Consider the following 15,686-nt stretch of genomic DNA (forward strand, 5'->3'; position numbering starts at 1 on the left):
CCGCGCCCCCTGTCGGCCGGGCGGAGTGGCAGCAGGCAGCGGCGCCTCCGCCGCGGGGCCGCTGCCGCCGGCGGCGCCCCCGCGTCGCGGCGCCCGCCACGGGGCGGCCCCCAGCCGCGGCCGCGTGCCATCCAGGCGCCCCCTTCACCGAGGAAGGGAGCTGGGCGAAGGCGCCCCCAGGGCGAGCGAGGCTCGGGGCCCTCGCCCGGGGCCCCCGCGGAGCGCGGCCGCCTGCCTGCCACTGCTGAGCCCGCGGGGAGGCCTGGGCGCCCGGGAGCTGCAGTGTTTTGTCTGATACACACGTTTACCGGGTAACAGCTATTGCCTTTCTCTGGGAAGACTGGTGATGGAGTTGAGGCTGAATCTGTTTACAAAATAGTTTAAAATGGGTTGTCTAATGCTGTTTTATTCCCTCCAGTGTCAAAGGGATGTAGGCATTAATAGGCAATGGATGTCTCCTTCTGTAGGTTGTCAGTTTGTCTCCCCGTAGGTCGGGGCAAATGTCTTCTACAAGTGTTTCTTTTTCACCTTCTCTATGATAACTTCCCTACTCATAGAGATTTCTACCTTTCTGACTTTACTGATATAACACACAGAATCATTCTGAACTTAAAGAAATTATTAGCTAGGACTAAAAATGATTAGCTTATCTTTAGGTCTGTATTAATTCTGTGTAGGAGGAGCTAATACATAGGCCTGATAGCAAGTTTCTAGGACTCTGTACTACATTTTGTTAAAAAATTATCCTTGCTTTAGATGCTGTTACTCATTTACTTTGTAAGAATCTATCTGTGCTCAGAAAAATCATTAAATATACAATACTGAAATTTTATATATATACATTATTGTATACATACAGTACATCTGTACATGTGTGTATATATAAAAATATCTATATAAAAGTATACTTTTTTATATATATAATTGCTTGTAGATGTTTAAATAGCTATCTAGGTAGTTCCATCTGTGAACAGTGGGATGAGAAGGAAAATTTATTAACGCACCTATTTTACAATTTTTTGGTGTCTTAGAGCTTTTGCCCAAGAAGGCTGCACATTGGATTTGCCTGTGGTTTGCCAACCACACTCACCTGGCAAGAGGATATTGCTGACCCTATGGATTCTTCTTTAAAGTGTTCAGGGAAGGAAGAAAAGCGCGTTTGGTTATCAGAACTACTTTCTTGGAAAATGTGGTGGAGGAAGAGAAGTGCTTTCACGGAGGAAAGGGAAAGAAAGTGTCTTTTTCCCCAAAACTTTCACCTCAAATAACAGAGTGCGTCAACAGTGAGGAAGCAGCCTCTAATTGCTTGTCTGACTCTCCCAAATGAAAAAAAGGCTGTGGTCTCCGATGCTAAAGGTTCTGTAGGAGGGGAAAGCTCATTACCGCTGCCTCCACTTGTTTTTCTCAAGCACTCGGCTGAGGATAAAGACAAATCTTCTTTGATAATTTTGTTATGGTCAGGTAACACTAGTAATTTCATCCCCAGCCAAGAAATTTCCTCATAGATGGGAAAGAAATGGAATGTATGTGAAGACACTGATTGTTGCTCTGAAGAAAAAAAAGCACTGAAAGTAAAAAACTATAATTAGATTACAAAGCAGATGCCTCAGAAGTCTAATGATGTCGTTAAAATTTGCCAAAACACACTTAGTTCTGATCAGTGTCCTGATGACACTTATAACCTTGATGTGGCCACCACCATAACTTCCTGATCTCTGCAGGCTTTGTTAGTTAAACAGCAGCTGATGATGATTTTGGTTGCTGTTATTTCCTATTCCTTTCTCACTGCACTGGTGAGTCAACAACTCCTGCACTGTGGTCCTGCCTCTTCACATAATTCTGCCTTATTGGACTCTGAGTCAATGTACTTTGGTGCCTGATAGCAAACAGCTTGAGCCATGTGTCCCCTAATGTATGGATTATTACTGTTTATATAAGCATGTATTGCCAAAGGTGTGAGACAGCCTCCCTCCCACTTCTCCCTGCCACCTGTTTCAGCACAGCAGCATTCCCCGCTTGACATGATGGGCTACAGTTCTGTATCACATATCAGAAAAGAAGAAACTTGAGCCATACAATACAAGGTACATATCAGTAGGCTCATAGGTTCCTACTGAGGCAGCCTAATTCCACCCACATGGTGCTTCCTATGAGCTAGCTCAGGCCCTCAGACATACCTGACCTATAGAGACTGCTAGCATCAAGGACTTAGATTGAATCAGGGCTGTCTGAATATGGCCCAGACTGTTCTTCCCCATCCAGAAAATCAGCCTACACATCCTTTTTATTGCTTCAGGTATATTTTTATTGTACTGTTTTGCAGGTATTCCTCTCGTTCCTACCTATCTGTGCTCCTGCAAAGAAAGTATCCTGCTATAGCTTGCTTGTGTCTCCAAGCTCTGGTGTGCAACACCTCAGGATTTGCTACGTGTACACCCATGTACTCCAGGTTTTTGTGCACTTTTGTTCTCATGTTCCTCAGATGAGGTGAAACTTCTCCACATAGGCATCCTTGATCTATTGATCCCTCCAACTGCATTTTTCAGGATGAGGAGTCCTACACCACAATATGGTATTAGGAAAACTTAGACCTCAAACCTATGCCAATGTGAATGAAACCAGCACTCTGTTACTACAACTATATTGCTAAATAAAACAGGGACAAGGAGCAAGTTTTAATGCTGGGCTACTGATTGTTCGTAATAATTATTAATTAACGAGTTTCTGGTAGAGTTCTGGCTAGTGCCAACTAGCATCAGCAAGGCAATACCTAGCATCCAGAGAATGCCTAGCATGCACACCAAGGACGTTATATCTAGGTCTCTTCCTACTATGCAGTCTTCCAACACTATCCTAGCAGGTTCTGCATCCTTAGAGCACTCCTCGATGTCCTTCTGCCATGCCCCAAGTACATCTCTCCGATTTCGTACTATACAAATAGCACATTTATGGGCTGCAATAGAGTTCACACATTATATCATACCTTTGGAAATAAAAAAAAAGACACAAAAATTATAGCTATATATTACAGCCACATTGCAGCACATAAAACTTAGAGAAGACTCAGAGCACAAACACTATGTAGAGTGGATATGGCTAGTCCAACCACATGGTCCCTAGCCCTTTGGTTTCTGCGGTGGGTTTTTTGAATTACAGACAAGGCCTGCGTGGCCCACATCCAGGAATTATACTCATCTTTCTTCTGCATGCCTTCAAGCATGGCTAGGTCTAGCATGACCCTGCTACAGCAGATGAAATGAAATTGTGGAAAGCAGCTGATGGGAGCTCATGCTGACTGTCAAAACCTCCAAAATGAACAAGAAGTTTTCTCAGGAGGCCTGTCTTCCCCCCAGACAGACCCTATTTCCTGAATACTGGAAGGAAGAGTACAGACAACAGAGGTTAGGAGGAGGGCAGCATGGGAAGAGGGTTATATTCATTTTTATTTTTTCCCCCACAAAGTCAGTTCCTCTGTAAACAGCTGTGCCAATTTCTGACCACTGTCAATGTGTCAGTTCTGCTTCTGAAAATCACAAGCCTACTTTGAGTTAGAGTACACACCTTCCAGGCATGTTACTGTGGGCAGCTCTCCATTGGCATTGACAGCTGGTGCACTTTACAGCAATGAATATGGAGTTGACAATGCACTTCCCTTCCCATCACCCACCCCGCGGCAGTGTCACATTGGACATCTCTGTAATGGAAAGATTAAAAGAAACATCGTTGAAAATAGATGAGAAAGAATTGACTTTATGTTTAGACAGTGCCTAGGGCTCCAGTGGGATGGGTTTTGAGGGGTGGAGTTTAAAGGGAGTGGTTGAAACTCCATCTCCTCTCCCTCTTTGACAGACCAGTGTGAGGCTATTGGCTTAGTGGTGGCATTTGACCTTACTTTTCTGTGTCTGGCTGGGAGACTCCCCCAAGTTTGGAGTGTCTGTACATGGAATATGAAGAGGATGATGATATTTCTTTTGCAAAATGGATGAGCAGTTTCTGGGGCCACAACTTAATTGATGAGAATGAGAAAGAGGGTAGAGGCCATAAGAAACGTCAGACACGATTCTTTAGTGAAAGGAGAGCCTCCCTTCCGGTAAGAACTGTGTGCAACTTTCTTTGTGTATGCATGCATGCATTCTATGCATGGATGTAAGTGCCATCTCCAGGGGTCTGACCCTACACTCTATGAGGACGAGTGTGGTACACTTTGCTGATTAAGTGTAGTTCCTGCTGGCAGCAGCAAGTGTCAGAGTAAGGCCTCAGACACTGTTAGAATAAAAGGAAACTAACAAACTCCAAGATAAGGGAAGATGGGACCAGAAATTAAAGGAGGAAGCTCTCATAACAGCAGAAGTCCTAGCTACAGATTATGATGTTGTTGTCTCTGCTAAGTAAGAATTAACAGAGATCAAAACACTTTAGAAACTTGGCATATGTAAGCATTGTCTTCCATGAGTCTGTTTACATGTGTAAAACTACATGAGGTCTTATGTCTTCATAGGATTTGGACCTAATTCTGCAACTATACTGCCTCCAGTAGGCTCCACACTTTACTCCCTGGAATTTAGCTGTTTGCAGTTGTAACTTCTACTTTAAGCCAGAGGATATGGCCTGTTCTAGTTTTAAACATCTGACTCTGAAAATAAGGACAGAACACATAAATAAAGCTCCTTATATGGAAGTAAGATCTTCAGGGAGAAGCAAGTTTTCTCTTCTTCTTTTCCTAGATGAACAAAATAGTTGGGAAGAAAGGAGAGGTTTCCCATGCAGAAGTGTTTTTCAAGACAGCTGACAACTGTCTAGCTGATTATCAGAATTAAGTTAAACTGAAAGCAGCTGTTCTAGATCTTTGCTTCAAGATTGTTGCTTTTATTTCAGCTCTAAATAAAGGCTGAGGTTCTCCAAACCTCTATTTAGTTTTCAACTGCATCTTACTAAAGATGTTATATTTCTTTACAAACTACTTTTCACTTATATGCTTAGGTCATCATGACTGCAACAAAGCAATTATTATATATTGCTATTATATTGTGGAGAAATAGCTACTGTTTTCTGAACAGTTTTCTGTTTTGAGGTACTATATTTCACCTTGCCAGTCCTGCACCAGATCTGCCATGTTTTAAGCTGTGTGATTTTTCTGTTTCAACAAACACAGCTAAGAAAAACAAAAAAGACCAAAATCATCCCCTGTCTATTTGGATTTGAGGACAGGTTGGAAAGGTAACCTTCATCCATCAGTTTTAAACTGATTGGCCACATTTATTTTTTTCTTATATTTTACAATATAACTGCTCACAGATTGCAGGGTAGACCTTGAGCTAGAGCTTTGCTAATGGATTCTATAAGAATGCCTGAAAAGAGACATTTATTAATGTTTTTAATTTATTAGTGTTAATATATTTCAATTTTGTCCTTCTGAGAACAATGCATAGGGGATGTCTTTAGACCCCGGTAAAAACTGAAGCGTGAGAATGTATGTCAGATCATGTTCTGTTCAGCAAGTTGCTGACCATATCTTCATTTATGTGTGTATGTATGTGTGAATGTACATCTACTTTAATTTTAAACATGTTCTTATATCTAGTTTGTTCAAAAGCTGCTTAAATAATTTGCTAAGTATAGCTGCACCTCTGAACCAGCACCTTGTTCTTTAATTTTGTTAGTTTAGAGAAAGAGAAGACTGATTTTCTAGGGACAATGCTATTCAGTCAGTCAAAGTTAACCTGTAAATTTAATTGTGTCTGCTCTTTGCATTAGTGTTCCACATAAGTTTGTCTTGGTCCAGCTGTATTATACAAGAGAGATACTTTAACTGCTTTATTTCTCAGTGTCAGAAATTTCCTGGGGGAATGAGAAGGGGAGATTTGTTTGCAGATTTTACCATGAATTTTGATATGTAACATCTTTTATTTGGAAATCTCTAACTAGCTGCTGAGGAACAGCATTCAAACATGTTATCTTAAACCAACTCTATAAATTATACCAACAGGGGCACTAGTAATTCATTAGGAAACATCTTCTTCAGAAAGAGTATTTCCTTGTTCTGAACAACTTGCTTTTGCACCTGGATGTAATTGCATGTTTTACATAATTATTACACATCATAACTACTGTGACATTCAAAATACTTATGAATGTTAGTTATTAAATATCACCTTCATTTTATCAGACCAGTGCTATGAATCAGGGGGAGGGTATTACCATAATTGAGATCAGACTGCATCTCTTTTGTAAGTTAATACATTGTCAGTGGATCACAGTATATTCCTTCTGCTCTGTCAGCATTGTAAATGAAGATGTAGCTATCCTTATTAAAATCGAAACACCACAGTCTGACTGACACAGCTGTTGGCAAAAGCGTGCAGATACAATTGTACTGCCAAAACAGCACTGCCGGCACACTCTATCTCATTTCCCAGGGCTGGTATGCAGTATATCAGCAATAGGTTAGTTCAGCCAGCAAGAACCTTGTCTGAACAAAGACCATTTTGGCATTACATAGCAAAATTCAAGCATCAGACCAAAGGGTGTTTTGCATAACTCTGTAAACTGCTTTCAACTCCAGACTGATATGTTGGTCTTCACTGCAGTTTTTCCTGTGCTGTAGTGGAATTCAAGTCACTGTTATCACTCCAAAAATGATGGTAGTGGTATCCTGTCATTGTGAAGCCTCCCAAAATATGGAAAAACTTTTGTAGAAGAACTCCCTCTGTGGTGTGCTTTACAGAAATTAACAACAATTTTATTTTTTTTCCAGGATCTTAGCATACCTCACAAACATTTCTAAGATGAGCTTCACAAAATGCTTTTGAGTTGCTATTGTCATTTCCATTTTGCAGAGAGAAACACAAAATGCTCCCCCCAAAAAATTCAAAGTTGCATATGTTGCTGTGGGCCAGCCCTGAATGTGAAAAATGCCTTTGGAGTACCAAGTCATCTATTTTCAACTCCTTTAGTTAACTCACTGCCTACCACAAACTTTACATACAGTGAACTATGGCCTTTTTGAAGTGCCTAACTATGACTTTTCTTGTCACATTCTAGCTAACCTCAGTTAGAACCAGTCAGTTCAGTTCAGGACAGTTTCTTCTCACCTAAACTCTCTGTTTTGGGAAAATACAGGAGGCAGAAGAGCAGTGCTCAAGTTCTACAGCCCTTTAGATGTACCCGCCTTCAAGTAGACATTGCTACTCAATAGAAATCTGGTAAGAAACAGCTAAGGATGAGAGCAGAAGCAGTGACTGCTTTGTAGTTGCTGACACTTAATCTAAAAAATAGTCAAAGTGAATACTGGCCAGGGTATCAGTTGAAGCCTAGGCCAAAACATTTTTAAGGAATAAACACTTGGCTAGAAGGTTTTGGGAAGGAAGGAAGGTCTAGGGCAGAATGAGAATGCCAAATGTTCTAAAATATTCCTAAAGTACAGGGTTCATTATGCAAACTTCAGCAGACAGTGAGCACTCACAGTGACCCACTGAAGACTAATTTTCTCACTGACAGCTGTGTGATCCCTGAGACCTAGCTGAAAGGATGGAAGCAATTATCATATTCTCCAACACAGAAAGAGGAAAATAGGTAATTTATATTAACATTAATTTCTTGAGGTTTTTGTACTTTTTTGCATTGTTTGTTTTAGATAAGCAATTAGCAAACAATCTGCTACCTATTGTGTGACTAGATACACTAAGGATGCCTGGCATTTTTTATTTCTTGTTGTATAGGGAGGGATCTATCATTTGTCCTTTCCCAAGCCTTTTCCCCTATTGTATCTCTTTCCCACTCGTCCTTCAGTTTACGAACTATTCAAAGGCCTTCAGGCAGCAAAGGAAGGGAATTTGTGGAGAGTCAGCAGCCATAGGCACAAGGCAGCTGCTGGGGCAAGGAGAGGACCAGAAATGGGAGCTGTGCTCAGAGACCTTTGGCCAAGCAAGGCAGTGGCAGTGGACAGACAACAACGTGCAGGTACAGAGAAAATCTCCAGCTGCCAGCAGCTGCTGAGGCTCTGGATAAGGAAACAGATTAAAGCAGCCCTCAGACTATTCTTTTTTACAGTGGTACCAAGCAATCCATTCAGCACCAAGTATATGTATTAAATGCATGTATCAAAATTAAGAAGCAGGAAGAAAACCACATGGATTGTATCTAAAGTCAGCGTTGGATCTGCTGTATTACTGGGCTTCATTTTATTACTTTCAGTTCTCCATAGAGTCCATTTTAAACAAAAGATAAATAATAAGCCACAAAATGTTCATACTCGAGCAGTTGTGTTAAGGCTCCTTTTCTATCTAGGGTTACATGTATAATGCAGCAACATGCTGACATGCATGCACTACCTACAGTGATATGCATCATACAAAGATACTGTGAGCAGATGCACAGCCACAGTAATACAATTACCTAGATTTATCTGTGTAACTTTACCCTTAGTCCACTGAGGCACATATGCATTTTGGAGGATGGCCCATTCCTTTCCTGATCTTTGTTGCTATGTCAGTATGTGAACTACAGTCTCTCTGTCAAGTGCTTAACTATAATTCTGTTTGTGAATGGAAATTAAAAAGCAATATTTTAGTAAAATAAAACATTTACAGATACTGCAAAACAGAATTGATAGAATACCATCCTTAGTTTTACCTGCCCTGTTTTTTGTTCAAACCCTCTAAGAACAAATACTGGTGATTTTTAGTGTGAGACAGTTTGGAGTCCCAGGAAGTAATATATGTTGATGCCATTAAAATGATATGAAAGACATTTACCATGTTCAGCTTGACATAGCGTATGTACTCCTGTCCCTCAACCATGATGTGATTGTTTTGCTGTTTTTTAAACCACAATACAATATGACCTTACAGAAATTAAGCCACATTGATTGGTTTGGAACAGTATGCTTCAAAGTAAAAAAAGTATAGCAGAAATCTTTACCGCTACTCTCAGTATCTGTCATGATACTGCTTACTGAAGCAAGCTTGTACCTGAAAATAAAATTGAACTAATACAGTATGATCTGAACAGTCCTCAGTATTAGGTGCTTCTGTCAGGTATAAAACTTACTTAAAAGAACCAAGAGATGCAGATGTCTGTGAAAATGGGAAGTACAAACTAGTTAATAGCAAGATATATAGACCCAAGAAAAATATATTCTCAGTTGCTGCCAAGGGCTGCAGGCAGGAACTTATAAAGAGGGAGACAAATGTACCTATATGGAATAGCAGTATTTTGCTGGAAGATGCACAATGCTACCAGGTGTAGATTTACTGGTGATCTAACACCTCTCATTAAACCTGCCTAACATGATGTAGTCACCACCATGTGGGTGTACTATTCAGAGAAGTGCTGCACAAATCCTTGCTGTGCTGATACATTTATAATAGCATCTGGACTAGAGTAAAAGCAAATGTATATGGGAGAATATTTTAGATCTCTTATAGTCTTAGGGTTGTAGATTCATGTGACTCCGATACAAAAATGGTTTAGTTTATCGCTGTTGTTTGTAGTAAACAAACAAATAAACATTTACAGTAATAGCACTCCCAGTAGCCAGAATATTAGAACATTTTAAAAGCCCTGCTGCTGTGAGGAGATTCACAGGTGTGACACATCAAACCCACTCAGACTCCAAGAGCAAGAGCCATTTTGGAGAAAGAAGAGGTTTTGAATTGCCCAGACTGTGTTAGCATGAGTCAAGCATCTGATGTAGGGCTTGAGTAAATGGCTGCAGCCTGGGAAAAGACTCCAAAAAGACCCCTGTGGAGGTCACTGTGGAGACCTGAGGAAAGTGAGCATTGCAGTGTCTCCTGCACAACTCTACAGCTGTTTTCTAGCGTACAGAAAAAGACGAGAAAAAGGACCAGCACATGGCCTAGGGTCTAGCCATGCCACCTCTAAAGCAAAAAGTTCAGGCATCATCAAGTGTCTTCTTCCTTGCTGGCTACAAAACAGTCTCACTGGATGGGAAGAGGAGTATGCTCACCCCATTTCTTGTCTAACGTACAACACCACACTCTGAGGGTAAGGTTTTCTCCAGGCTCTTCTTAGAAAGCATTTCTGGATGTGCAGGGTAGCCCTTCAACTCTGATAAACAGTCATAAATCCCCTGAAATGAGAAGAGCTACTGAGGGTTACTCAGTAGCTGAAGACTTAGCACCAGGCTTATAAAAAGGGTGTGTCTATCTAAAGCATCTACATAACAGTTGAACACCTGCAGTGTCCCAATCTGACACCTAGGATATACCTGAAAATGAGATCCCTATCTGTCCTTCACAGATTTCACCATCTGCTGCTTAACCAATGTTCAGCCTCTTTCCAGAGAGGCAGCAAATGCTGGCAGGGTTTGGAGCACATCTGGCTCTGTGATGACCCTCTTACTCATCTCTTGCTACAGATCTGTCTACTTCTAAAACCATCATGACTCCACAGGACAGAGCAATTCTGTATCACCTTAATCTTCTTTACAAACATTTACATATGCTGATGCCTGAAACACAGCTGATGCAGATCAATAGCTTTTATTGACATACCAGGCCAGGGAAAATTGAACCACACAGAAACTAAACAACTCTGTTTACTCCTGTCCCAATTTAGCCCTGTGAATGTTTCTGTGGAAAGCCTGTTTCCTACCCGTTCTCTGAGGGATGTATCCCTCAGCATCCTGAAAGTGCTCCTTCATCAGTTCAGGATAAAAGTACCCAAGGCATCATCATAAAATCTAGAGCCAAACAGTAGAGCATCTTGTCTGCATGTAAGCCGTACTGCAAATTAGACTTAACTGCATTAGAAATAGTCCCTGTTGCACTTTAGTGAACTTGGACATCTGATCATAGAATCATAGAATCAGTAAGGTTGGAAGGGACCTCTGGAGATCATCTAGTCCAACCTCCCCACTCAGCAGGCAAAAGACCTCATCCTACAGTGGTCAAACTCAGCATCTGGCTCATCTGTCCACAAAAGGCTAGGTCCTTGCTTTTCAAGATTCCTGCTTAGAATCAGTCACAATATGGGATGCTGGATTTTTTTTAGGTTCTTAAACATCCCAGTTCCTTTTAGTGTTAGTGGACATTAAGAGGAACCAGTACTCTTTATATTTGAAATACTTATGTGGGTGGCAAATCTCAGATGCTCAAAAACTGGAATAAAAGCAAATTCTGCTGCTGCCTCTGGAAAACAAGCTCTCGACAGTGTGATTCTCCTACACATGTGAGGAAAGGTACAGGAGTCTGGGCAAGGTCCTTCACTGTGCACCACTGTTCAGAGAGCACTCTGTAGCAGAGAGAATCTGCCCTGTGTGCTTTACTTCTGTACTCAATACTCAACAAAGACCTCTTTTGTTGCAGGCCAAGCTTTCCTCCCTCCATACAACAAGACTTCATGCCTCTACCAAAGTCTCTTCTTCAGGGCATCTCAAAGGCTGCAAGGGGTTTCAAGAAGACCAAGATGTCAAATGCCACTGCCACAAGAGGGCCAGCAGAACACCTTCAACTGACAGCTCATGCCCAGAGACAAGATCAAACTCTATCCAGGAATTTGCGGAGTCCTTTGAGAAGCAGCTGCATTTCAGAAGCAAACGTTCAGTTTCTTTGGTAGGTAGCAACCAATAGCAGCCTTAAGATCAAACAAACAAACAAAACAAAACAAAACCACAGGCTGAGTTCATCCCTAGTGTAATTCCTGTTGCTTTGCTGAAGGCAGAGCAGAAATAAACTTGAAATAGACTTTCTTAAATGATACGGCCTGTACAGTAGAGCAAACAAGCTTAAAATGGCTGTATCATTAGAATGAGCATTTTTGATGTAATGTTGCCCTCTATACTTATTCCTAAATGTGTATCTCCAAAATGAGACACTGCTCTGGCTATGGCAGTAAGATGTTTTCAAGATTTCTTCAGCTGTGCCAATAAAATGTGACACTATCAAAATAGTGTATCTTCACTTTTACCATGAGATCCAGCCTCCCTTTTCACTGTTGCTGACTGGTTTAACCATATATGGTGTCATCAGTAGGACTGCCAGACACTGTGTCTGAGAGGCTTCTCCTTTACTTCTTGGGACTCTGTCCATCAGCCTCTTGATTGTCATGTCACCACACACCTGCAGCAGCAGTAGCTGCTGCAAGTGGTTGAACACATTTTCACTGGAAGTGCATGCAGCATGCATTCGCTGTCCTCTTCTTTTCCCTGTTGTTCTGTCCTGAAGCAAGAGCATTTTCTGTATGGTTTGTGTTGATGAAGTAGCCAGTAACAACCTTTTGTCTTTCACAATTTAAAATATTTTTATTATGATGATATACTCTCCCTAGTGTTTCATAAAATGGAAGGGTAGTAAACCCTAACTCCTTTCCAAGTATCAGAAGAACACTGCCAAATTCAGTCACCTTGTTGGAAAAGCTGTGTTTGAATAACACCTAACTTTAGTGTTGAATAACACACAATATTATTAGCCCCTAACAGCCACAGAGAGAAGTATCTTCTCTTTTCAGTTTATCAACTCTGACATTTTCATACAGAGAAGCAATTTTCAGCTCTCCACAGATGCTCCATGCAGCAACAAGAGCGAAAACAACCTCTTTTCAATAGCAGCATCATTGCATGATCAGTCCTTGCTCAGTGACTCCACAATTACAGTCCTTGCAGGCCCAGTCCTCTAAGAATATGCGAATCACAGTAATGACAACTCTTACCAGGCAATTGTTACAATTTTATGTGTGTCCTCTAATCTTCTTTCTACCCTTTAGGAAATACTCAGAACTTATTTCATTTGGACCTTCACATTGCCTCATTTGCCATCCCTCACCAGTAGTAGTCTGGTTTACTTATCATTTCTCAAAAGTGCCCTCAGCTAGAAAGTCTGTGAACATGTAAAAATTGCATGATAGGTATACTGAGTATAATGTACTATGTATGATTTTGGTTCCAGGTAAAAACATGGATGCTGGCACCCTCCTGTGATCCTCAGTGAGGTGTACCAGGCTGTATTTTAATCTGTCTTTCAAGTAGAAAAATTGCTCGTCATTCCCTCCGTTACCACTGAAGCTTGTGAGGTGTGAAGGACTTTAGGACCCTGAAGGACAGAACGATAGCCATTAGAGATCACAAAGGGAGTTTGGGAGTGGACTTAAACCTGGATCTCTAAATTAGGTGTTGAAAATTCACTACTTTTATGTTCAGAGTTCCACAGGTGTAGTTCAAACCACACTTTACATGACTACATAGGTTAAAAGAAGTCAGGGAGGAAGATAATTCATTTAATCTCTTTCCTTCTGTGTTGCTTCTCTTCAGTGGCTTTGGGGACACTTAAGCACTTGCTTTCAGTGAGGTCTTTGCCTCTAGCACTGAAAAGCCTTCAGGCACATGAAGATGGATCATGTGAAAGGACATAAATACGATGTCTGGGCTGAAATTTCAGACCCATTCCCTTCTTCCCTTCCAATCTCCCTTCCCCCTCAAACCTTCCAGGTGAATGACCTCACCTACTGTACATACAGTATAATCAAAGCATGTAGCCCCTTGCTGAGCTTTAGGGTGATTGGTTGGGGCCTTGAACTTGAGCCCATCATGTTAAAGCTGATCTAGTAGAGGTAGGTAACTGAGTATTTTAATATATATGATTACAGAAATAAAATTATGAAATTCTGTTGTTCATGTGGGAGTCGCTTCTAATTCCCTGCTATTTTTCTCCTGTCTTTCAGCAACCTGAAGGCATGAAGGAGAGAAGTGAAAGAGAAAGACTGCTTTCACCAAAGAGCAGTTCCCACAAGAAAATGAGAGGGAAATCAGAGCCAGGGAGAGTGCAGAAAGAAGATGAAGGTCCAGGGCTTGCACTTGCAAATCACAATGAACAGTTTCCATCACAAGCCAGCACTGAAAAAGGCTATTTTTGTCCAGGCAGCTAGAAATGCGTTGGGATAATGAATGTTAACACTCTCACTGAAGAGCAGAGTAAGCATTCTTATTTTGTTTTGACTCGAAGAGGCCTATTAGCTAGAAGAAATCCCGCACTGTAAAATAAAATTCAAAAACACCATTGACACCATGTTACTACCTTCCTGTCTTTATTTTTGCCACTCCAGATGTGATCCCTGTCACAGAGGTGGATGTCTAGAGCAAAGATCTAGGTATAGGATTAAATCACCTTAGAGGATTTTAGGTAAGCTTAGCATTTCAGCAGAAACAGTAGTGGATGAGTTCATTTAAGAGGAGAACATGTATGTACTACAAAGCTGTGCAATTTTAACCTCACTGCATTGACTACCAAATGACTTAGCTTCTTTTGTTGCCTTCCCCCTCTACAATTACTACTTTATAACCCTGAGTCATAGCTCTACATCTGTAGTTTTGCCTCATCAAAATCTGAGCATTACCCAAAGCTATCCAGTAAAAACAAAACAGATTTGCTGTCTCACACTTCTATATTTTAAGAGGTTTTTAAGAGGTTCTTGTTAGTTGCTACAGATTCAAGGGGAGGGGCTGCAACTCTACTTGTTCTCTTTCCTATAACTGGGGCCAAACCAAGGGAATTAGAATCAGCTCTGCCTGTGGTAAGCAGGGCTTAGGGAAACTGTTTCCTCTGGCTGAAGATCTCCTGAACTCAGGTATAAATCCCATCAACTGTAAATAAGATTCCTTCTATGCAGAGGAACTGCCTCCCCCCCCCCCCCCCCCCCACAGTTCCTCAACATCCAAGTCTTTCCTGCAGAAATAATCTGCCTGCTTTGGGAACAATTTTCCCAGGCCTTGTCTCAAGAAAGCCTGTTTTGGGTAATACAGTTAGAGAAGAGTGAAGACTGGTGACATTATGAGCAAGAGTCAAAGTTTGCAGGGTATTCTGCATGTGACTTTCTGTAATTAACAAAGATTCTATTTTATTTTAGAGCCTTAACTTTGAATGTTCAACCTTTTAAATACTTAAGCCATATTTAAAACTTTGTAGCACTTATCTCCATTTCAGGATTTTTCTGTTTTAGGCAGCGGTTTTAAGATTATATGAGAAAGTCATCAATCCCTTGTTTATGCTTGTAAACCATTTTTTGCCAATAACATGTATTATAAATTAATAAATATAACTGAAAAATGTTATTCTTATGCATGGTTTCTGTCTTTCCCAATCCAGAAGAAAATCCAGATTGGATTTTCCTAAGTTTTCCCTTTAGCCAAAACTTCCACGTATGTGACATGCCTTTTATAATTCTCCTTTGAAGACTGCATTACAATAGACTTGGACAGAAAGGGACAACAGCCAGCTAAGCTTGAATCCCTCGGATAAAACCACTCACTGGCTTACATCTTTTCATGTAGCAGTTTCCTCTCCCATTTCACAAGAGTTGAATACTTTAGCAGGCGCTCTGAGTATCAGCACCCCTTCCTGTTCTTCAGCCACCTTAACTGAACAGGCTCTGCTACAAAAAGCTTGTATTCATGAGGCTCTGAAGAGCAACAGATGCAAAACAAACACACTTGTTTTTCACTACACTTAATGAAAAGAAGACACCAGAAAGAGCTAAGACAGATTTCCCCCCCCCCACACACACACTTAAAGTTACGATCTCCAGCAAAGCACAGGTGAGCCTTGCTGCCTCCAAGACCACTGGGCAACTATGCTGCTCAGGTTATGTGCTCTCTACAAGCAGCACCCATAGCACTGAACCTTCTTCTCTCAAATGGGAGTATTTCTAAGTGTTTATATCCTTTTCGCATTGGC

At 41.1% G+C, this 15,686-nt stretch overlaps 1 protein-coding gene across 1 annotated transcript; it reads left to right on the forward strand.

Annotated features, from left to right (window-relative positions):
- Positions 1-73: 73 nt before the first annotated feature.
- Positions 74-14,903, forward strand: LNP1 (leukemia NUP98 fusion partner 1). Its single transcript, XM_062596034.1, has 4 exons — positions 74-311; positions 1,032-4,090; positions 11,328-11,573; positions 13,678-14,903. The coding sequence occupies exons 2-4, from the start codon at positions 3,941-3,943 to the stop codon at positions 13,879-13,881; spliced, it is 600 nt and encodes a 199-aa protein (XP_062452018.1). The 5' UTR covers positions 74-311; positions 1,032-3,940; the 3' UTR covers positions 13,882-14,903.
- The last annotated feature ends 783 nt before the right edge of the window (positions 14,904-15,686 follow it).

The sequence above is a fragment of the Rhea pennata genome, chromosome 1 (genome assembly GCF_028389875.1).
Source record: "Rhea pennata isolate bPtePen1 chromosome 1, bPtePen1.pri, whole genome shotgun sequence".
NCBI classification, from domain to species: Eukaryota; Metazoa; Chordata; class Aves; order Rheiformes; family Rheidae; genus Rhea; species Rhea pennata.